Below are 25,731 nucleotides of genomic sequence, written 5' to 3'. Positions count from 1 at the left end.
GCCTCGACTGTTTACATTTCTTCGTTTGATCCTGGTTGTCACTTTCGGGACACTCCCACCGGCAACAACGTGTGTGTATTCGAGTCAGCTAAGATTCCAGCCATATTCCTGTGGAGTTTAACTTAATTTATTCCCTGTAATCAAAGTTGACCAGCGGTATCTTCTGTCTTGTGCGCATTGACCTTCCGGTTACCTGTCCTGGTCATTGAGGAAATTTTCAGCAGTGTATTTTCCTCACCATGTTGTTGTGTCCAGCGCAGCGTGTAATTCAACAGCTGAGGTGTTGGTCACTGTGGGTGGCAATATTCTGTGTGTCGTCGTATTGAAATCTTGTGGTCGTTTTGCTGGTTGCGTGGGGCGGAACTGATTTTGTTGATTGGTCGGTCGGCTGTCTGTGGGTTGGGTTACCTTCAGATTAAGAAGTCGTTGGACAGGTTGCCCGTCTCAACTAAACGGGCGTCAGTGTTACAATACCGGGCCGACCCTTGGAAACTTCTGAGTGCCGTTCCTTGTGTGTTGCATAGTAATATCCCTGTCTGGGCTTTAGCTATTTGGTCGATGTGTTGCCTTCGGCCGAGTATCAATATCTTTTAAATTAACGTTCCTGTCTTGCCCTTAAAGCAAGAGACTGTTATTCTTTTATATGGGACCTCCAGCCAAATTTTACACGAGATGTTTTAAGATAAGGTCTTCTGCCTTTTGAACTGAAACTCACTCTCTAGGCCTTAAGCTATTAAATATATTTTGTTGATATGTGGCCTTCAGCCGAGTATTAATATCTCTTAAATTAACGTTCTTGTCTTGCCCTTAAGGTATGAGATTGTTATTCATTGCAGAAGCCTTCAGTCTAATATTTTATGATACGACCTTCTGCCTTTTAAAATTGAATTTCTTCTTTCTAGGGGTTAAGCCGTTAAATTATTTGCTGATGTGTGGCCTTCAGCTGAGTTGTAATATCTCTTTAAATTAATGTTCTTGTCTTGCCCTTAAGGCATAAGGTAGTTATGCTTTTGTATGGGGCCTTCAGCCAAATTTTGCATGAAATGTTTTAAGATAAGGCCTTCTGCCTTTGATTGAAACTCTTCTTATTGCTTAATATGCGGCCTCCAGCCAAGTTCGATTAAAATTAAATTGCTAAGGCCTTCAGCCTGTTTACATTGAAGATTTAGAAAATAGTTTTGAGTGGAACTTCCAGAAGAACCTCGTATTTCTGTTTATTGCTTAGGCCTCGTGTCTCGGATTTTGAGAGTGGCCTACAGCTGATCTAAAATTAATCAAAGAAGGTCGATTGAAGTTTTGAGTGTTTTGCATCCTTGTTGTAATATCGTGTGTTGATAAGTAAAGTTTGTATGTCAAGTGAAACTGACAACACCTTATTTTGGCCCCTTTCCAATAATCTAATGCGCTCTGTCCTGCAAGCCCACACATTTCAGGCACATCAAATGTAGAGTCAACTTACACCCACATACGGCACTACAGAGGGCAGAAGCGACGTCACCGACGACAGCCGGGCCACGTAATAACGGCGTTCCACCGGCACTCGTTCCACTCGACAGTGGCCGAGAACAGCTCGGTTAAAAGAGCACGCCGTTTCAACAACTCGACGCAGCTGGGACCCCGAAAGCATTCTTTCGTGAGAAGAATAGGAAAAGAGTAGGTGGGACGGTGACAAGTCCAGCCGCTGAACTCACCGAGTGTCCAGTAGTTGCAGCACTTCGCCTTGTCGTCGCCGCCCTCCTGCGGCACTTTGACGAAGCACTTGTTATACCACAGGCAGCAGCTTATCGCGTGCAGCCAGATCTTCCTGTTGCGTCTGAAGTAGGGGAAGCGGCTCGCGATGTTATCGTAGATCTCCGACAACGTCAATTTCCTGCCGGACAAACAAAAACATACGTTACGATCCGGATCGCCCGAAGGATATCTCGGTTCGGGACTCGGGGAAGAGGGCACGTTTGTCGGGCACCTTCAATGTGTGTCCAATAAGTCCCCGTACCCCGTAAGTCCCCGTACACTGTACAATTGGAGAAATACACCCTCGTTTTGAAGATTTCGCTTCCATCAAGTTGACGAAAAACACTGTTCTCGATATTGTGTTGTCTGATTTTATTTATTTATAACATTAGGGACCGTGAAGTTATGGGGGAAGAAAAATCACTCATCCAATCCAGAAGTCACTCACAGGTAGAGCAGTTAGATTCTGATGTGTGTGCAACGGTCATTAACACTTAAAAGATCATTGCAATAATTCTATCACTGTCCGTTTATCAGTTGGTAAGCAACGTATCAGCAAGCTGACAATGCAATCTCATCTCACTTGCTTTAAGCATCGAAACAATTACTATGCCGCTCATATAAATCTTTGATAGTTACTATCAAGGTAATGTCCATAAATTGCAGTTAATGTCACCAAATCACACACGCGAAAATAACACCCGATATCCAGCCAAGTATCTTGAACTCTGCGACGATATTTGAGAATTCCCCCGCGATTTGTTTGCACCAAAGTCAGGCCGTAGTTCCCTAGAATAATTTTTAAATCAACTGCGGGTTGTAAATTAACAATTCTATGCCCTTTCGTGAAAGTTACAGCAGATCTGCACTCGACGGCTACTCGATCGTGCACACAAGCAACACAGAAGTTTTTTTTTAACATATTGTGCATAATGCAACAAGGTTATTTGCTATGTCAAAACATATTTATATCTATCTCATTAAAATGCATTACCTATTAAATGTTGTACATAATTAAATTCTTTACTCTGTAAATGATCAATAAAATTTAGAAATGAATGACATGTATAAAAAAAATCCCAAGTTGATACGACGTCACGGGTCACTACTGGTTTCGACTCCCCTACACTCACGTGACGCAAAGTAGATCCGACTATATAGGACACACTTATCTAATGTTACAGAATGGACCTGCAAAGTTACAGACCAATATCCCTAACTTCTGTTTACTGCAGAATCCTTGAACATATTCTCAGTTCGAATACAATAAACTTTCTTGAGGCTGAGAAGCTTATGTCCTCGAATCAGCACAGTTTCAGAAAGCATGGCTCGTGCAAAACTCTGCTTGCCTTTTTCTAACATGATGTACTGAGAACTATGAATGAAAGGCAACAGTCAGATTCCATATTTCTGGAGAGCATTTGACATGGTGCCCCACTGCAGGCTATTAATGAAGGTACAAGCATATGGAGTAAGTTTACAGATACGTGGGTGGCTGGAAGAATTCTTAAATAATCGAACCCCGTATGTTTCCCCGGACAGCAAATGTTCGTCAGAGACGAGAGTATTGTCAGGAGTGCCCCAGGAAAGTAGGATAGCACTGCTGTTGTTCTCTTTACACATGAATGATTTGGTGAAAAACAATCTGCGGTTATTTGCTGATGATGCTATGGTGTACACTAAGATGTCAAAGTTGGTTAACATCATCAAAATTTCCAGTTGGTTTGATGAATAGCAGCTAGCTCTAAATGTGGAGAAATGTAAGTTAATGCAGATGAGTAGGAAGAACAAGTCTGTAATGTTAAGTTACAGTATTACTATGGTGTAATGTTGCAAAGTGAAACGAAGTGGAAAGAACACGTGAGAACTGCGGTAGGCAAGCTGAACAGTTGACTTCGAGAATTTTAGGAAACAGTGGTCCTGCTGTAAAGGAGGCTACATATAGGATGCCGGTGTGAACTATTCTCGAGTACTGCTCACGTGTTTGGAATCCGTACCAGGTCGGATTGAAGGAAGACATCGAAGCAATTCAGAGGCGGCTTGCTAGATTTGTTACCGGAAGGTTTGAACACCACGTAAGTGTTACGGAGACGCTTCGGGAACTCAAAGGGGAATCCCTAGAGGGAAGGGGATGTTCTTTTTGAGAAACACTACTGAGAAAATTTGGAGAAGCGGCATTCGAAGGTGACTGCCGAAAGATTCTACTGCTGCCAAAATACATTGCGCATAAGGACCACAAAGATAAGATTTGAGAAATTAGGGCACATACAGAGGCATACAGACAGTCATTTTTCCATTACTATTTGTGAGTGGAACAGGAAAGGAAATGACTAGCAATGGTACACAGTACCCTCCGCCATACACCACACAGCGGCTTGCGGAGTATCTGTGTAGATGTAAATGTGGATGAAACAAAACAGCTCATGAAATACAAAGGAAAGAGGCCTTAAAACACACAGGCAAAAATGGCATTCCTGGCTAAAAGAAGTCTGGTAGTATTTAACATATACTTTAATCTGGGTAGGTAATTTCTGACAATGTAAATTACCAGAATGAGATTTTCACTCTGCAGCGGAGTGTGTGCTGATGTGAAACTTCCTGGCAGATTAAAACTGTGTGCCGGACCGAGACTCAAACTCGGGACCATTGCCTTTCGCGGGAAAGTGCTGTACCATCTGAGCTACCCTAGCACGACTCACGCCCCGTCCTCCCAGCTCTACTTCTGTCAGTACCTCGTCTCCTACCTTCCAAACTTTACAGAAGCTCTCCTGCGAACCTTGCAGAACTAGCACTCCTGAAGTAAAGCTGCGAGGACGGGGCGTGAGTCGTGCTCGGGTAGCTCAGTCGGGAAAGCACTCGCCCGCAAAAGGCAATGGTCCCGAGTTCGAGTCTCGATCCGGCACACTGTTTTAATCTGCCAGGAAGTTTTCAATTTAGATTACAACCAAAGCAAGCATGGAATTGAACTGTGGACTGTGGGGAAGAAATTTGGACCACAGCAAGCACGGAAGTGAACTACGGACTGTGGGAAAACTGGAATGGAAGAAAAACCTAGATGCATTCGAAATATGAATCTATAGAAGGATTTTGAAAATTAGGTAGAGTGATACAATGAGAAGTGAGGAGTTTCTCTGCACAACTGAACAAGAAAGAAACATTACAAAAACACTGATACAAAGAAGGAACAGGATAATAAGTGTTAATAACTTGCATAATTCTGCACGTAGCTGCAGAGGATAAAAACTGGACAGTAAGATCAGAATATTTCAAATAAATAATTGAGGACATCTGTCGAAGGCACTCGTCTGAGTGAAGAGATTGGTGCACGAGTAGTCAGAAGCCCGATGGGGCAAAAAATCAATCTTAATCATTGTAGATAATGATAGGCTGAGTAGTTACACTGATTTTGCTTGCAAGTCAGTTAAATAGACAAATGGAGAAGTACATCAATCATACTTACAGTCGGTGACCAAAACGACAGTAATTTATTTCTACTATACGTGTAAGATACCACGGGTAGTGATGAACTATGGTGGCAAATATTAAGGACGGTGTACAGTAGAAGAATCATCTTGCAGCAGTGTTACCAACCTGTACGGTGACTGTGCTATGGCACTAGCTATGAGTGCCTTGTGGGTGAGCTGTGGCTTAGTGGTGGCAGGGCTGCCAGAGTCGGTGCCACAAAGGTGCCGCTTCTCGCCTCCCTTGCCAGCAGCTCTGCCTGTGCCAGTTCTCCCGCTCTCAGTGTAAGTTTTGCCGCCGCCGCCACAGTCTGAAATGCCACAGGACGCGGAGGTCAGAGTACCGGCGTCGCCCGTCGACACCGTCACGCCCGACGCCACAGTGTCGTACTCGCAGTGGCCGCCGCTGAGGAGGGACGAGTCTCCGGCAGCCCGGACAGTGCTGCCAACCTCGGACTTCGACGGGCCGTTCGGGGTCGAGCCGGCGGTACTGTTTCCGTGGGAGAAAGGCATTGTTCGGTGGTTACAGATTTGACGAGGTTTATGCTGGTTAAACAAAGATGTTCAAAGCAGAACTCCAAATTGTACTTGCAACTGATGCCAAAACAAGTAAGTTAATACGAAATACAAAATTAATTGGAAACTTCAGTTCACGTAGAACACTGTACGGAGCTCTCCCTCAGATCAGGGAAAGACTAAAATGGCGAACAGGTTATTTAGGTTAAAGTCAAAGTTCAGAAAGACAGCAACTGAGAAAAATAGAGTAAAAGAAGCTTTGTGTACAGTAAATAGGGATACAGCTATAGGTAGTATCAACTTACTGCATCAAAATATCAGGAGGATAAAAAATAAAGCAGACGAGCTGTTACTGTGTTTAGATGATCTCAAAAATAAGAACGAGATTGATGTACTGTAACTGTGGGGATGGATAGTGTCAGTATAAATGGGTATAATTTAGCATCTTGCACTTGCATATCTAGCACAGTTAAACGAGGAGTTGCCATTTACACAAAACAAGTCACAAATAAAAAAACTGTGGAAGTAAGCAAATTTTGTGTCGATCAGCACTTTGAAGTTTGTGCATGTGAACTACAGCTAGATAATGTAGTGTTGATATTAGCAACAGTGTACAGCCCCCCCCCCCCCCTCCCCCTTTAGGAGATTGGGAGCTATTTATAAAAACGTTTGACTCCCTATTATGCTGTCTGCCATACAAAAACAAGAAGTTATTAATCTGTGGCTATTTCAATACAAACTTTCTAAGCAATTCTGATAAGAAAAGTGAACTAGAAGTGCTATTAATGACATACAACTTAGAACCAGTGATCAATTTCCCCTACAAGTATAATTAAAGACACTGACACACTAATAGTCAATGTATTTGTACAGAAAGAGGATGTAAAACTGACATGCTTTCCCTGTGATAAATGGGTTATCAGACCATGAAGTACAATTGATTAACTAACAAAACCTAGCAGGGTGTACAGTTCAGAAACCATTACATAGAAGTGTACGCTAAATGCAGCACCAAACAGTTTCCACAAGAATTAGTAAAAGACCCAGAAGTAATTTTACACTGTAAAAATTACTGTAACATGCTGAGAAAAATTGTCAGAAAATCAAGAAATATTTATCTTAGAGATGAAATTTACAATTCGGGCAATAAAATCGATGGAATGTTGTTAGAAGGGAGACAGGAAAAGTAACCACTGGGGTAGGTAGTATTCCCTATTAAAGTAAATGAGACCATCTTAACCAAAAGTACACAAGTGTCTAGTGTATTTAACAGCCATTTCTTAAGTGTAGGTACAAAAATTGGTGATAATAGTTCAAAGGAAAAGCGAGGCAGTATATAGAAGAGTCAGCTGAGAAACCTTAGTCAGGTTAATTTTTAGCTAACAACCTCTTGTGAAATGAGGAAAATAATTAAATCTTTGAAAAATAAATGTCCTGTTGGAGTAGATGACATCTCTAACAAGGTATTAAAACAATGTGGAACAGTTACAGCTGATGTTCTGAGTCACATATGTAATGCATCCCTACCTCAAGGTATTTCCACAGACAGGTTAAAATATGCCGTTTTCAATCCTCTCTACAAAAAAGAGGGGACACCACAGATTTAAATAATTACTGGCCAGTATCTTTGCTTACAGAATTTTTAAAAATCACCAAGAAAGTAGAGTACTTACGAGTGGTTAGCCATCTCGACAGTTATGGGATACTCAGTAAACCACAGTTTGGATTTCAAAAATGCTGTTTCACTGAGACAGTAATCCACAATTTCACTGCCAACAAAATAGAGTCTTTGAATAGGAAAATGTCGCCAATACGAATTTTCTGTGACTTATCCAAAGCATTTGATTGTGTGAACCATGACATGTCACAGAAATTACAATTCTGTGGTATGCATGGAACAGCATATGAGTGGTTTAAGTCATATCTACAGAGCAGGAAGCAAAAAGTTTTGTTACATGGTTTAAGTGATTTAAGGAAGTTTGCCACTTCATCTAACTAGGGTGAAATTACATTAGGTGTTCTACAGGTTTCAATCACGGGTCCCCTTTTGTTCTCTATACATGTGAATGACCTCCCTACGTATCTGAAACAAGAAGGTAAACTGACACTGTTTGCTGATGATACATTATTAATCCTGTGAAAGAAACTAAAATAGAAAATGATACAAATAATGTCTTCGGAAAAGTTATTAATTGGCTTTTTGTGAATGGGTTTGTTCTGAAATTTGAAGAAACACAGTGCATCAAATTTTCTGCTGCGAGGAGTACAGTTCCTTCAATAAATATTACACATCAACAGATGTCTGTAGCCAGACTAGAGTAGAGTAGAGCAAAGTAAAGTAAGTTTTTGGGTGTACATATAAATAAGAATCTTAATTTGAAAATTCATATTTCAAATCTCTTAAAGCGACTAGGTTCAGCAACTTTTGCATTCGGAATAATCACCTATTTTGAGGATACAGAAATTAGTAAGCTAACATACTTTACATGTTTCACTCTCTGATGCCATACAGAATAATATTTTGGTGTAGCTCAACACTTAGGCTAAAAGTATTCCCTGCTCAAAAGAAAGTGGTTAGAATAATGCGTGGAGCTCATAGTCGCACATCTTGTAGGCATCTGTTTAAAAGGTTAGGAATTCTTACACCAGCATCACAGTACATTTACTCAGTAATGAAACTTGTTCTCAACAACATGGACCATTTTAAAAACAACAGTGACATTCACGAATATAATAAGAGAAGAAAGAAATACTTGCACTATTCTCTGCTTAACCTACCTTTGGCACGGAAAGGGGTAAAACATGTTGCTGTAAAACTTTTCGAGAAATTACCAGATGAAATAAAATGTCTGACAGACGGCAGTAATATTTTCAAAAATAAATTGAAATCATATCTCCTTGACAACTCCTTCTATATCATAGATGAATTCTTGAATAGCAATAAATCAATCCCTAAGCATAGTATATGCATTTTGTACCATTTAAGGGATTGATATAGGTAATAGGATTTTTAAGCTTTTTTAAAAATCACCATGTCAACTTGTGTGCATGTTTCTTATGCACTTGACACATTGCACATCATAACGGTTACTGTGAGATTGATCAATGGAACACGTAACCAATTCACTAAAACAATATTTTTTCACCCATCGAGCAGAGTGATACGTTACCTGACTGGTCACGGACCATACGCTATGTACCTGTACAAAAGCAGAAGGCAATGATGACAGTCGTGGTTGCAGCAGTGCATGCACTCCACAGCACACACTGTGGGACCGTGCGCTCCACAGAGACATGGCGGGTAACGTTTCCCAGGCACTGTGCACACCGTGTCTCAAAACAGCGTAAAGGAACAAATGTGCGTATGACGATAAAGTGGTGACAGTAACTGGGAAGGCCACAGAGGACTTCACGAGGAATTCAATGCACGTCAGCACGCTGACATCGAGGCAAGACGACACATTTTACATGACGACGAGAGACAACTGGGATCGGTGATCACCGAACGAAATGGTTTTCGGGACTGTTCGTCGTAACGGTGTCAGTGATTGTGCAAATGAAGATTTGACGTTACAGTGACTCGTGGAATCAATTTCCACAAAGGAAATGCTCCAGACGCCCGAGGAATACGGCGGGCGACCACTGTCGACAGGCGCCGTTTCGAGGGAGGATCCGGTAGCAGACACACGGCCTTCTACACTTTAGGTGCACCCCAATAAATGAACATAAACAGAAGTGTTCCAAGTTTACTCACAGAATATGTGGTGACTTAAAAAACCTATGCCTGGGACAGTAATTCCCTAATCCGACTTTTTAATCTCTGACCGACAATGTGGGAGGAGTCCATTAACTTTTCGCAAACAGCAGATGCAGACGTGAACGGCGAAAGTGTGCTCTATATACTGCACGACGATTCTCCCGTGTCACAGTCAGATTCCTCGAGGACCGCCGGACGACACTGTGGTGACGGGGACGGTGGCGGGAGAACAACTCGCAAACTCGCACCGGCTGTTTCACACCCTCCAGTCCGTAATCTTCAAATGCAATATCGAGAAATCTCTCTTATTCCAACTGACGGTGGAATATCTAGGGCACACTATCTCCTGTGACAGTATTAAGCCCACACGAAAGCTGGCCGAAGCCACCGTCGTGCTTCATCATCCCAAATATCTATAAGAGGCCCCGTCTTTCTAAAGGAAGGCAACGTATCACGTCCGTTCAAAAACCGTTGAAGAAGGGCACAGCTTTTGCACGGTTGGAGGCACGTGAGCAGGTGTTCAGACACACATTATCCGCAAGCCACTGTACGGTGTGAGGTGACCCGAACCACTACCAGTCATTTCCTTTCCGTTACATTCACCAACAGAACGAGGGAGAGACAACTGGGTGCATATCTCTGTATGAACCCTAATCTCTCTACCCTTACCTTCACAGTCCTTACGTGAAATATACATTGGCAGGCAGTAGAATCTTTCTGCAGTCAGCTTCAAAGGCAGGTTCTCTACAGTTTCTCAGTTGTTTTCCTCAAAAAGAACACTGTCGTTCCTACGAGGATTCCCATTCGAGTTCCCTAAGCAGGTCCGTAGCACTCGCGTGTCGTTCGAACCTACCGGTAATAAATCTAGCAGCCTGCCTACGAATCGCTTCGGTGTCTTCCTTTACCTCAACAAGGTACGGATCCGAAACATTTGAGAATAGTTCACACTAGCATCCCGTATGCTCTCTCCTTTACAAGTGAGCAACACTTCCTCAAAACTCTCCCGATGAAACAAATTTCACCATCTGCCTTCCTTATCACAACCCCCACACGTTTTTGCCACATTTTGTCACTTCGCAATATTACACCTCGAGGCACAAACGATGTGACGTGTCATGGAGGACACTACCAATGCTGTAGTCTAACATTACACGTTTTTTTTTTTCCTAATAATCTCCATTAACCGTTTCACTGCTTCAGCCGTCCTCTCTGCATTCTGTACTGAAGCTGTACTCCTCGACGTACACCGACACCTGTGCCGAGAGGCGGCATTCTGCCCGATGTAAAATACTTATTACCCTATTTTTCGAGAACTGTTACATAAAAAATTTGAAATTTGCACGTCTTACAATCTGACATCTTTTCTCGATAAAGGACTTAATTTTTTGTCATTATCCCTTGTACTTACTGGGCTGCATCAATTTGAGTAAAACACTGCACGAAATTTCAAAGAGTTTGCAGAGGTAAAAATGCATTGCTTAAACTTTGTGTACGGATGATTTTAGCTCGTACATTTCAGAGATTGAAACTTAGGTAAGGTTTGAAATTTTATTTAAAACTGATGATAATTTCATTTAATTCTCAAGTTATCTGCTTTTATACCCAAAGGACAGTCACGTGGGACGCACCTCACCCCTCCGCAGCAATGCACATAGGGAATCGTGTGGTCAATTGAATTATCGTATCTCAAATGATGCGAGATACTGAGATGAGGTTTTCTGCAAACGATAGCACGGAATGAGGCACATACGCCGTACTATAAATGCTTGAAACCTTTTTATTCCCTGAGACACGAAAGTAACTCATCTGCAGCAGTGAGAGGTTGGCAGCTCAGTGTGCACAGCACTGTAGGAATACCGAAGCGGTGCACCTGTACACATCCACAGTACTGGGAAGCGGCAGTGCAGGGCATACGTACGTGCCCACAGCAGCCAGAGGGTTAACTTACATTTTCCTACATTTACAACTAGCTGCCTTTCATCACCCAACTAGAAATCTCGTTTAAGTCGTATCCTCCTACAGTCAATCAACTTCTGACCCCTTCCCACAGACCACAGCACTATCAGCAAACAATCACAGATTGCTGGCCACCCTGTCTGCCAGAACATTTACGTATATACCAGATGTAGCGGTATGAAATGAGTGTATTTTTGTAAAAATGAAACACTAATTTTGAATTGAAAAGTAAAAACATTTTATTCAAAGTACTGACCATTGCTTCCTATACATTTTGACCACCTTTCTGGCAATTTGTGGACACCACGCCAATAGAAATGTTCGTCTTTTGAAGCAAACCAATCAGACAACCAATTTTTTACCTCTTCGTAGGAATTGCAGGTGCATTGTCGTGTTAAAAAATTACATTGCCATGTCTTCTGGCCCATTCTGGTCTTTTTTCGATCAATACATAGTTCAAATTGATCATTTGTTGTCTGTAGTGATTAGTATTCAATGTTTCGCTGGGTTTTAGAAGCTCATGATACACCACACCTTTCTGATCCCACCAAACACAGAGCATTGTCTTCTTGCTGAATCGATCTGGTTTTGCAGCCGATGTTATCAGTTGTCCCGGATTAAACCACGATTTTTCTCATTTAGGATTTTTAAAATAAATCCATTTTTCATCGCCAGTAACAATTTGATGCAAAATTTATTTTCTTTCATGTCTTTGAAGCCAAATTTGACAAATGGTTTTTTGGTTTTCCATCTGTCTTTCATTCAATTCATGTGGCACCCATTTTCCACACTTTTGGATCTTTCCCATAGCTTTCAAACGGTCAGAAACTGTTTGTTGTGCAACACTTAGCATTGATGTCATTTGCTCCTGACTCAAAGTACGATCTTCATCCAATATTGCTTGCAATTTGGTGCCTTTGAACTTTTTGGTGGCCTTCCACGTTCTTCATTTCTTACATAAAAATCATTATTTCTGAACCGTTGAAACCATCTTTTGCATCTTGCTTCTGATAGAACACGATCACCACATGCCTCGGACAGGCATTCGGGGAAACTCTGCAGCAATTTTTTTCAAATGAAAACAAAAAATTAAGTCTTTCTGCAAATCATAATTTTCTGGTACAAAATTCGACATTGTTAACATGATGAAAACATATGATGTTGTTTGTTCCGTGACTTGATGTATACTAAATATCTTTGACAGATGTCATACTAACCAAACAAAAAAAAATTAAGGCTCGTTCACAACAAATGTTCCCTATCGACAGATTTGTATCTTAACGCTCATTTCATACCGGTGCACCTGGTAAATAATAATAGCGCGACAGTTCTGTCGATGACCCTCTCTCTCATTCCGGATTCCACTACCTGAGAAGTCTTCGAGCCACTGTCGGTCCACACCTGTGAACGCTACAGTTGCACCACTGTGCAAAATTTTCGCCACAGAAGGGCTTCCTCTCACACCGATCGGACGACGGGCATAATTTTCTTTCAGAGGTCTTCTGCGAGTTTTACCGTATCATCGATTATCATCGATATTTGCTACCTTCTGTCTCCGGCTTTCATATTCCGATAAAATGCCGAGTACACTTTGTGCGCACCTTTAAAATACAAATGAGGAAATATGGAGCAGCCACTTTTACGGATCGTGTTTATGTCGACTTCCTGCAGATCGAAGCCTACTGGGGAGAAGAGTACAGCAGAACTACTACACAGCCTTCAGCCCCCCACACTCTTCCACTTTGTGCTGCAAACACCGTCGGGACAATCTGCAGCGCCGTCTCCACACTTCACGCCAGGCACCTGCACGTGTGCGCGGGGCTTCGGATGCGGGACGAGAGGAGGCAGTGGTGTGGCCGCACGTCCGTCAGTCACGCACCATCAAAATTGGCTTTGCGCGGAGCAGGAGAATCAACCGCTCCTACCTTCGGGCACTACCGCGGTCATTCACCTCGACAACGCCGACTTTCGTTTCTCTTCTGTCGTAATCACTGCTCCCTCACTTCCTCCTTTCGAGCTCGTCCTGCCCTCGCGTCCTCAGCTCCGTTTGCCGTATCACCCCCACTCTCGTCTCCCACGTATAGGATGGCCGAGACGGAACGTGCTTTGCACGGTAATCGGAGTGCAGCACTGACCCCGCAAGTGCCGCCCCCGTTCCCTTCCGTGCCGGGACACGACAAGGGTACGGCTTCACCTCCACTACAGGCGACGAAACTGCTGGGCCTCCGGGTAGGGATTTTCGAGCTACTAGGTACAGTTCTGGGCAAAGGTGAGCCGGCAGGGTCAGGCCGGTCGTCCCGAGCATCGTAAGACACCGTTCGGAGCGCCGTCCGGGCACACGGCTGGACAAGGGTCGGCACACTGAGACGCCGCTGACCTCTCAGAAGGAGGCCTACGGTAGCCCACCGGGCTACCACACACGTATCCGGTAACAGCTGATGTCTCCGACATCAGCAGTCCTCACACGACGGGCTCTTACAGTGTGACGACAAAGGCCATTAGGGGGAGAGACAGTTGCCAAGGGACAACACGTGACGACACTATAGGCTCACGCCGGTACGACCTGCGACATGAAGTCTACGTCAGCAACCGCCATCCTGCGCTCGCCCTCATTCTGTTCTGACTCCATGTGTGATTTATTAACATTACTAAATTGTACTGTATCAGTATTCCCACGTGGCATATCAAACAATGTATCCTTTATTAACACTGTACTTTGTAGTGAGCACATTTACTTGTGAAAGTGTCATCTCAAGTTTAAATGTCGACATAATCTTCGTACATCAAATAACTGTCATCAGACAAAGCAAGAGTTGAAAAAAATCAGAACACAATTAACTATACATTGCAACACAAACACTAGAAACACACAGTGACAAAAAGTCACGGGATACCTCCTAAAATCGCGTAGGACCTCCTTTTGCACAGCACAGCACAGCAGAGCAACTCGACACAGACCTGACAAGTCGCTGCAAGTCCCCTGCAGAAATAACGAGCCGTGTTGCTTCTACAGCCATCCGTAATTGTCACAGTGTTGCCATTGCACAATTTTGTGCACAAACTGACACCTTCATAGCTCCCGTAAATGTTCGACGGGATACTTTTAGAATGGACTGGGTGGCCAAATCAATCACTCGAACTGTCCCGAATATTCTTCAAACCAATTGACAACAACTGTGAACTGGTGACACAGCATATTGCATAAAAATTCCACAGCTGCAAACGGCCACCGAGTACCTGTAGAAGACAAGGGGTTATTTTTAGGAAATACGGTGCAAAATTGTGATTGTGTGTGTTTCAGTGCGCGATGCACCAGCCTCACGGCAAACGGCAGACGAAGGACGGCCAGCGCGTTATGTAAGTGACACAGTTCTGCAACGAGCGTCGGTATGTGTGTACGTGCGCGGCATCCATCAGAACTGCGTTAGCCAACTTGTCGAGAACCTTATAATAAACATGCCGCCGCGTAACCGGTGGATTCAGCAGCGGTCTGCACTACTTAAGGGCATCAGAGGTGGGCGTCGGCATTCGGTTCGACCGAGTGGGCGTTCGGTCGCTGTCACGTAGTCGTCATCAGTGACGCTGTCTCTGAGGACTGAAAGGCGGGGGGGCATTGCCTGCTGCTGCACCGGCGACTCCCGGCATCGTCACGAGCCGCCTCGTCTGCGAGCTGGGCCGCGCCTCGTGCTGCTAACCTCCAACTGCCCGTGCAGCCGCTGACAGAGCGCGGTGTCGTGTTTCCTGGACTGCGTGCATCAGCTCGTCTCCACTACGACACGAGCGGTGGGGCTGAGTTACCAGAAAATGTATTGAGAGAACCAACGATAAAGAGGAAGACTGACAAAAACAGCCAACTTCTTCTACCCAGCCACGCCTTACAACCCCGGCCAAGTCACCCGTTCTGGCCATTCCATTACATAGCTGAACATAACCATTTCCATTCAATTGTCGGTTCAGTTAGACCAAAGGATCCACTCCACTTTGTGTAAACACAGCCCACACCATTACGGAGCCACCACCACCTCACACAGTGACTCATCGACAAACGTGGCTTTGTGGGGTCTACACTACACTCGAAATCTGTCATCTGCTCTTACCTACTGAAATCAGGACTCACCTGACTGCCAAGGTTTTCCAGTCATCTAAGATACAACTGATATGGTCACCAGCCCAGGTGAGGCACTGCAGGCAATGTTCTGGTGATAGCAACGGCACTCGCATCAGTTGTCAGTTCTCACAGCCCATCAAAGCCAAATTTTGCTGCACTGTTCTAATGGATGTTGTTGTTGTTGTTGTTGTTGTTGTTGTTGTTGTTGTTGTTGTTGTTGTTGTCTTCAGTCCTGAGACTGGTTTGATGCAGCTCTCCATGTTACTCTATCCTGTGCAAGCTGCTTCATCTCCCAGTACCTACTGAAACTTACATCCTTCTGAATCTGCTTAGTGTATTCATCTCTTGGTCTCCCTCTACGATTTTTACCCTCCACACTGCCCTCCAATACTAAATTGGTGATCCCTTGATGCCTCAGAACATGTCCTACCAACCGATCCCTTCTTCTGGTCAAGTTGTGCCATAAACTTCACTTCTCCCCAATCCTATTCAGTATCTCCTCATTAGTTATGTGATCTACCTATCTAATCTTCAGCATTCTTCTGTAGCACCACATTTCGAAATCTTCCATTCTCTTCTTGTCCAAACTATTTATCGCCCATGTTTCACTTCCATACATGGCTACACTCCATACAAATACTTTCAGAAACGACTTCCTGAAACTTAAATCTATACTCGATGTTAACAAATTTCTCTTCTTCAGAAATGCCTTCCTTGCCATTGCCAGTCTACATTTTATATCCTCTCTACTTCGACCATCATCAGTTATTTTGCTCCCCAAATAGCAAAACTCCTTTACTACTTTAAGTGTCTCATTTCCTAATCTAATTACCTCAGCATTACCCGATTTAATTCGACTACATTCCATTATCCTTGTTTTGCTTTTGTTGATATTTATCTTATATCCTCCTTTCAAGACACTGTCTATTCCGTTCAACTGCTCTTCCAAGTCCTTTGCTGTATCTGACAGAATTACAATGTCATTGGCGAACCTCAGCGTTTTTATTTCTTCTCCATGGACTTTAATACCTACTCTGAATTTTTCTTTTGTTTCCTTTACTGCTTGCTCAATATACAGATTGAATAACATCGGGGAGAGGCTACAACCCTGTCTTACTCCCTTCCCAACCACTGCTTCCCTTTCGTGTCCCTCGACTCTTGTAACTGCCATCTGGTTTCTGTACAAATTCTAAATAGCCTTTCACTCCCTGTATTTTACCCCTGCCATCTTCAGAATTTGAAAGAGTATTCCAGTCAACATTGTCAAAAGCTTTTTACAAGTCTACAAATGCTAGAAATGTAGGTTTGCCTTTCCTACATCTTTCTTCTAAGATAAGTCGTAGGGTCAGTATTGCTCTCACGTGTTCCAATATTTCTACGGAATCCAAACTCATCTTCGCCTAAATTGGCTTCTACTAGTTTTTCAGTTTGTCTGTAAAGAACTCGCGTTAGTATTTTGCAGCCATGACTTATTAAACTGATAGTTCGGTAATTTTCACATCTGTCAACACCTGCTTTCTTTGGGATTGGAATTATTATATTCTTCTTGACATCTGAGGCTATTTCGCCTGTCTCATACATCTTGCTCACCAGATGGTAGAGTTTTGACAGGACTGGCTCTCCCAAGGCAGTCAGCAGTTCTAATGGAATGTTGTCTACTCCCAGGGCCTTGTTTCGACTCAGGTCTTTCAGTGCTCTGTCAAACTCTTCACGCAGTATCTTACCTCCCATTTCGTCTTCATCTACATCCTCTTCCATTTCCATAATATTGTCCTCAAGTGCATCGCCATTGTATAGACCCTCTATATACTCCTTCCACCTTTCTGCTTTCCCTTCTTTGCTTAGAACTGGGTTTCCATCTGAGCTCTTGATATTCATACAAGTGGTTATCTTTTCTCCAAAAAGGTCTCTCTAATTTTCCTGTAGGCAGTATCTATCTTACCCCTAGTGAGATAAGCCTCTACATCCTTAAATTTGTCCTGTAGCTTTCCCTGCTTAGCCATTTTGCACTTCCTGTCGATCTCATTTTTGAGATGTTTGTATTCCTTTTTTCCTGCTTCATGTACTGCACTTTTATACTTTCTCATTTCGTCAATTAAATTCAATATTTCTTCTGTTACCCAAGGATTTCTAGTAGCCCTCGTCTTTTTACCTACTTGATCCTCTGCTGCCTCACCACTTCATCCCTCAAAGCTATCCATTCCTCCTTTTGCTGTATTTCTTTCCCCCATTCTTGTCAGTCTCTCTAGAACATCTGGTTCTCTCTGTTTATCCAGGTCCCATCTCCTTAAAGTCCCAACTTTTTGCAGTTTCCTCAGTTCTAATCTACAGTTGATAAAAAATAGATTGTGGTCATAGTCCACATATGCCCCTGGAAATGTCTTACAATTTAAAACCTGGTTCCTAAATCTCTGTCTTACCATTATTTAACCTATCTGATACCTTTTAGTATCTCCAGGCTTCTTCCATGTATACAGCCTTCTTTCATGATTCTTGAACCAAGTGTTAGCTATGATTAAGTTATGCTCTGTGCAAAATTCTACCAGGTGGCTTCCTCTTTCATTCCTTACCCTCAATTCCATATTCACCTACTAGTTTTTCTTGTCTTCCCTTTCTTACTACTGAATTGCAGTCATCCATGTCTATTAAATTTTCGTCTCCCTTCACTATCTGAATAATTTCTTTTATCTCATCCTACATTTCATTAATCTCATCATCATCTGCATATCTAATTGTTTTTAGTAGCTTACCCACACTCCTATTTTTTTTATTAATTATTAACTCTACTCCCGCATTATCCCTATTCAATTTTGTATTTATAACTCTGGATTCACCTAACGGATATTTTCCCCAAATTGATTTATGCAGTTATTTCATGCAATGTTGCTTGTCTTTTAGCACTGACAACTCTATACAAAGTGAACACAGTGAACCACTTCACTGTGTGTGGTGAGAGAGAATTTCTGAAATTTGGGAGTCTTGGCAGACTTTCGACACTGTGAATCGCGGAATATTGAATTCTCTAACCATTTCTGAAATGAAATACCCCGTGCATCAAGCTCCAACTAACATTCTGCATTTGACGTCTGTTAATTGCCGTCATGAGGCAATAATCACTTACAGTGGATTAAACAAAAACAGTTTGTAACAAGACAAAGCATAAATCCACAAAAATGATGAGAAAACTGAGGAACGAAGAATGGACTGTTGGAACATGTTTCCAATACAGTAGATTTCCCAGTGAGCTGAAAATGCTTAGCAAACAGTGAGCGTTGCACTCTCTGCTCAAAAAAGAGCACGCATATGTTGACAGGCAAAAGTTAGTAGAAAACTACCAACATCATACCATAGCCAAAGAGCCTCCAAAAACATTTCTGGTCATAAGTAAAATCACTAAGTGGGTCTAAGGCTTCTGTCTATTAAGTCATCGGCCATTCTGGGGTTGCAATATAAAATAGGAAATTAGAAGCTGAAGTTGTGAATTTCAAGTTTAAGAAATCACGCAGGAGGAGCATACAAACATACCGTCATTTGACTGTCCCACAGGCTACTGCATGGAAGATATAGAAATATGCATCCATGGCATATAAAAGCAACAGAAAGAGTTGAAAACAAATAAGACACCAGGTCCAGGTGGAATTCCAATTCAATTTTACAGAGAGTACATTCTGGTATTGGCCCCTAATTTATCTCGCATTTATTGCAAATCTCTACCACGGCAAAAAGTATCGAGTGAAAAATAAGTGCAGATGACTTCTGTATGTAAGAAAGATGAAAGAACTGACCGATTTAATTACAGACCAGTGTCCCTAACATCTGTGTGCTCTATAACTCTTGAACATATCCTGAGTTTCAATATAACAGCTTTCCTTGACACAGAAAAGCTTCTGACCACAAATCAGCACCGATTTAGAAAGCATCGCTTGCACAAATCTCAGCTTGTACTTATCTCACATGAAATCCTAAAAACCACAGATCGAGGGCAACAAGCAGATTTCACATTTCTAGATTTCCAGGAAGCGTTTGGCACAGTGGCCCACGGCAGATTATTGATGAAGGTCTGAGCAAATGGTGTAGCTTCCAAGATATGTGAGTGTCCTGAAAAATTTTTAAGTAACAGCAAGTGTTCATCTGAGTCAAGGATATCATTAGAAGTGGCCCAGGGAAGTGCAGCAGAATTGTTTTCATTCTCTATAAACATAAATCGTTTGATTGACAGGGTGCACAGTAATTTACGGCTGTTTGCTGATGATGCTGTGGTTTCAGGAAGGAGTTGTAACTGCGTGAGTACACAAGACGATTTAGACAAAATTTCTAGTTGGTGTGACGATTGGCAGCTAGCTCTACATGTAGTATAATGTAAGTTAATGTGGACAAGTAGGATAGCCAATCCTGTGAAGTTCAAATACAGCATTAGTAGAGTGCAGCTCGACTCAATGACATCGATTAAATAGCAAGGTCTAATGCTGCAAAAGCGATACGAAACTAAACGATCGTGTAGTCGGGAAGGTGAATGCTCGACTTAGTTTTATTGGGAGAATTTTGGAAAAGTGTAGCTCACTGATAAAGGAGATGGAGTACAGAATGCTACTGGGACACATTTTCGAGTGCTGTTCAAGAGGTTGGGAACCCCAGCAAGTTGGATTAAAGGAGGAAACTGAAGGACTTCAGAGGTGGGCTGTTATATCTGTTACCAGTAGGTTCAAACAACATGCAAGTATTATGGAGATGCTTCGTGAACTGGAGGAAAGACAACGCTCTTTTCGCAAGGCACTGTTTTGGAACTTGAGATAACTGGCACTCAAGGCCGATGCAGAACAGTTCTACTGTGGCCTATGTACTTTTTGTGTAAGGGCCTCAAAGATAAGATGTGAAAAATAAGGGCTTGTACACAGGCATTCTGGCAGTCATTTTCCCCCCACTCTATTTGCGGGTGGAAGTGGAGCAGGAAGGGAAATAACTAGCAGTTGTACAATGTACCCTCCACTATGCACCGTCCGGTGGACTGTGAAATATGTTTGCAGATGTAGTTAGAAAGAATACACACAGACTTCTTGATTGATTATTTAAAACCCTTATTTACTTAAAACCCTTGTTTTCCGCCAATTTATCCAACCACAGAAGAGTCAGTTGCAACTGACAAGCTGTTGTTGCATGGTTTGAGGAGAAAAACAAAACAAAGAAGAAGCTCAAAATTTACTGCGGATGTCAATGCGAGATGTTTTTAATAGTTTCCATGATGAAACACTGTCTCAAAATATGGTAGAAAACACAAAGAGATTCTTGTCATATGTAAAATACACCAGTGGCAAAAAGCATTCAATACCGTCACTACACAATAGCAATGGAAATGTTACCAATTATGGTGTCACTAAAGCGGAGTTACTAAATACAGTTTTCCATAATTCCTTCACAAAAGACGACGAAACAAATATTCCAGAATTCGAAACCAGAACAGCTGTTAGCACGAGTGACATAAAGGTTGATATCTTAGGTGCTGCAAAAAAACTCATATCACTGAAGAAAGGCAAGTCTTCCAGTCCAGATGGTATACCAGTCAGGTTCCTTTGAGAGTATGCAGACACAATAGCACCTTTCTTAGCAATCATATACAACCGCTCATTTGACAAAAGGTCTGTTCCTAAAAACTGGAAAGTAGCACAGATCACACCAATATTCAAGAAGAGAAATAGGAGTACCCCATTGAATTACAGACCCATGTCACTGACCTCAATTTGCAGTAGGATTTTGGAACATACACTGTTCTCGAACATTACAGATCACCTTGAAGATAATGACTTATCGATACACAGCCAACACAGATTCAAAAAATATCGTTCTTGTGCAACACATGAAGTAATGAGTGCTGTCGACAGGGGATCTCAGATCGATTCCTTATTCGTAGATTTCCAGAAGGCTTTTGATACCGTTCCTCACAAGTGAATTAATCAAATTGTATGCATATGGAGTATCGTCTCAGTTGTGTGAGTGGATTCGTGATTTCCTCTCAGAGAGGTCACAATTCATAGTGATAGACAGTAAATCATCAAGTAGAACAGATCTGACATTGCGAAAGGTAGTGTCATAGGCCCTCTGCTGTTCCTGATTTACATAAATGATCTAGGTGATAATCTGAGCACCCCCTTAGATTGTTTGCAGATGATTCTGTATCTTACTGTCTAGTAAAATCATCAGATGATCTATTCCAATTACAAAATGATCTAGAGAGAATTTCCATATGGTGCGAAAAGTGGCAACTGCACTAAACAAAGAAAATTGCGAGGTCATCCACATGGGTACTAAAACAAATCTGATAAATTTTGGGTATGCAATAAATCGCACAAATCCAAAGGTTGTCAATTAGACTAAATACCTAGGAATTACAATTATGAGCAACCTGAATTGGAAAGACCACATAGATAATATTGTGGGAAAGGCGAAACAAAGACTGTGCTTTGTTAGCAGAACACTGAGAAGATGCGACAAACTCACTAAAGAGACAGCCTACATTACACTTGTCCGTCCTCTGGTGAAACATTGCTGCATGGTATGGGACCACATTGAGAAAGTGCAAAGAAGGGTAGCTCATTTCATGTTATTGCACAATAGGGGCGAGAGTGTCACTGATATGGTACGCGAGCTGGGGTGGGAGTCACTGAAACAAACGCAATTTTCTTTGCGGCGAGATCTATTTACAAAATTTCAATCGCCAACTTTATTTTGTCGACACCTACCTACGTAGGGAGAAATGATCATCATAATAAAATAAGAGAAATCAGAGTTCGAACGGAAAGATTTAGGTTGTTCCTTTTTCCCACGCGCCATTCTAGAGTGGAATGGTTGAGAAGTAGTATGAAAATGGTTTGATGAACCCTCCGCCAGGCACTTAGGTTAGATTGCAGAGTAACCATGTAGATGTAGACCAAGAAACAAACAACACTGGACAGGACACTTAACTACTGATGTGCTAGCATTAATGGCTACGGCAAAAATAGTCACGCTTAAATCACTACCTGGAAAGACAGTCACTGTTCTCCTGCTCAAAGCAATCAGACAGGACATCATCTACTTGATGTCTAAAACAGTACGGTTGGGAGGAGGACTAGATAAGGATGGGAAGACATCCTCAAAAATCCCAGTCACGGAGCTGTCCGAGAATAACAGGTCTACAAGTAGAATTGTAGACCTTCTCGATTCCAAAAATACACCACGATGCTGGTGCAGGTGGTGTATAGCCACTTCCAGGAGGGTCGGGACATCAAAGCTGGAGCAATACCTCGTGAACTCACATTGGAAGTGGCTAAGGAGATGCCTAGAGTCTAAGACGCAGACTAAAAGACAGCAGTCGACCGTCTGCTCCGAGGTCTTTGCCACACAGCTGGTGAGGACATTATTACAATAACTACTCTAATATGTGGGTCCTTCCTGGATTTTAAAAGTGATATTAAAGTTGCCTATCACCAGAAGTCGGAAAACTGGCCTGATGCACAAATGAGGTTAGAAAGGGTGAGGAGGATTTCTCTGCTCCGCCCTGGGCGGTGCTGTAACTACTACAACGGATCCTACTGTGACCAGCTGCCGGAGACGCAGAATCCAGCTCCCCTCAGTTGAGCTCTCCATCAGTGGTGAAACTCAAGTCCTGCACCACCTCTCAGCAGCCACTCTGCAGCTTCGAATAGCTGAATCCCGACTGGTAGTGGCGGTGCCAGTGGAAAGTAGGCCGCCACAGCTCGGGCAATGGCTCGAGGGTCGGTTCGGAGGCTCCCACGGCGGCCACGAGGCGCCTCCCTTCTCTCCCAGAAACCCTCCTTATTGTCTCAAATATGGCTGTACCTTTAGTGGAACGTTGGGCCATAAGGTGCATAGAAAGCCCACACATACTTATCGTTACCTACACAAAGATTCAAACCAACCACCCTAGACAAAATAGAGGTGTAATGAAAACTTTGGTAGACAGGGTGTACAAACTTTGTTTATTTAAAAGATGAGATTGAACATCTACAGTCAACTTTCATGAAGAATGGCTATTCTAGCAAGGATATAGATCGAGCACTTCGCTCTAGGCAGAGGATCGGGAGTAACGATGAACAACAGTCGTCCAAGGGAAAAGCTTTTCTTCTGTTCATTAGTAAGGTCACAGATCGCATTGGGAAAGTTTTAGGCAAGTATGGGGTGGAAACTATTTTCAGACCCACTAGGAAAATAAAAGAATTTTTAAGGTCAGCAAAAGATGCACGACACCCTTTGGCTACACCGTGGGTATACAAAATTCCTTGTAGTTGTGGACAGGTTTACATCGGTACCACAAAGAGAAGTGTGAACACCCATCGTGTCAAAAATAACAGGAATTGTCGCCTGGGTCACACGGATAAATCAGTCGTAGCGGAACATGTTTACCGGGAAGGTGATCACGAAATAAAATTCGGCAAGTAGAGTGTCATATCAAAAACCTCGCATTATTATGTACGCTTGTACAGAGAGGCTATCGAGATTGATAAACATCGTAATAATTTTAACAGGAAAGATGGAGGTGTTAAACTGGATAAAATTTCAATGTCAGCGTTGTACTTCAAGCGTGGCGATCGGTACTTTCAATCGAGAATGTTGGCATTACTAGAGACAATCCCATAGCCGATGCCACGTGATCGACAGTGGCGCCCTCTGTACTGCCTATATAATCGGCGCTTCCTCGAGTTCTCTTTGCAGTTCGCCGCTTTACCTCCGAGGATGTCTCCCGAGGTCGGAGACGAAACATCGTCTTTAGGATAATGCCTGTGTATGTCACACATCACACTCTTAGTGAATAAATGCAGCATCTCGTTATTATACCAAAATCAGGTGTGCAAAAATTTTACTATAACTATAATCTTGACGATCAAATTGATGAACTCGATTTTATGAGGGTATGGTGTTTGCACAAACAGTTATTTAACATCTGAGAAATATGATGGTAGGTGGATGGTTAAATACTAGTAACACTTACATTCAGAAACAGAATTTACCATAACTAATCTAAAACAGGAATATGTTTAATGCAGAGTGTTGAACTACTGCAAACAGTGACAATGTAAAAGTTCCTAGGAAGATTGGGTTAAGACAGTGATGAAAATAAAACAAGGAAAGTGAATTACACACAGGTTGACTAGAAGCAAACACTGTGAAATAGAGAGGAAAGCAGTGGGTCACGATAAAGAGAGACATCAAGGACATGCTTGCCAAGTGAGAAGTTTTGGTTATATTTAATCTTAAACATTACTAGATATTTACTTTTTATGCACACTGTAAACCTACTTGTAAATTAAATATCAAAAGGAGGGAAGGTTAGCATTCTGCGGCCTGTCAACAACAATGGCAGTAGAGAAAAGCACAAGTTTGGAGTAGGGAGGGACAGGGTAGAAATTGGCCACGTTCTTGCCAGAGGACGCCAGCATATACCTGTCTGTGACACCACCTTCTATGAGAATTTCTAATGTACAGTCAGGATTGATGTGGAACAAACCAAGAAGGCCCAACACTGCCATGTAAAACTAATGTGTCAGTAAAATAATCAAGTCATTACCGTGTAATATCTGAAGCATGTCCTCTTGTGGCTGTCTCCTGAAACAATTGGATGGGGTTTCAGATAAACTAATTCAGTAAAACTTTACAGTATATACAGGAAACTATACTAACAGCTGTAGATAACTGACTATTCCTCAAGATTGTTTACTGGTAACATATATCAAAGCAGTAAAGCATGTACATTATAAACTGTGAAAATTATGTGAACTACTGACAGCATAATACATCATCTGCACTTTAGGTTAACTGCTTAACTGATTCCTTTTTTTTCTCATTTTTTAAATCTACTACTACTACTACTACTACTACTACTACTACTAACAAAAGCACTACTACTAATAAGAGCATTATTATTATTTGTTAACTTCATATTCGACAAACACACATTTCATTTTGTTGTAACTTCATTTGGTGTTTCAGATTCCTTTTGCAACATTTTTCAGCATTCGATATCACCCTATGCACTGACAAGAAAATACCTGGAACAACTTTGACACAGAGCAAGAAAAGTGAGAAGATGCACTCCCCCCATATAAAAAACCGTTTGTTATTACATAAATGACAGCTGTGGGCCACAGGTGGTCAAAAAATGTTTCAGTGGATCAATATGTGAGGTTACAGAAATGTGTCACTGTGAAGAC

At 42.3% G+C, this 25,731-nt stretch overlaps 1 protein-coding gene across 1 annotated transcript in view; it reads right to left on the bottom strand.

The window, feature by feature from the left end:
- LOC126295266 (uncharacterized) overlaps positions 1-25,731 on the bottom strand; it is a 710,311-nt gene that overhangs the window by 64,057 nt on the left and 620,523 nt on the right. The window contains exons 71-73 of the mRNA XM_049987689.1: positions 25,089-25,126; positions 5,323-5,682; positions 1,692-1,870 (exon numbers count right to left, since the gene is read on the bottom strand). Coding sequence (XP_049843646.1) covers positions 1,692-1,870; positions 5,323-5,682; positions 25,089-25,126 — 577 coding nt within the window. The remainder of the gene's footprint in view (positions 1-1,691; positions 1,871-5,322; positions 5,683-25,088; positions 25,127-25,731) is intronic.

Source organism: Schistocerca gregaria, chromosome 11 (genome assembly GCF_023897955.1).
Source record: "Schistocerca gregaria isolate iqSchGreg1 chromosome 11, iqSchGreg1.2, whole genome shotgun sequence".
NCBI lineage: Eukaryota > Metazoa > Arthropoda > Insecta > Orthoptera > Acrididae > Schistocerca > Schistocerca gregaria.
This window is presented reverse-complemented; position numbering and strand designations above follow the sequence as displayed.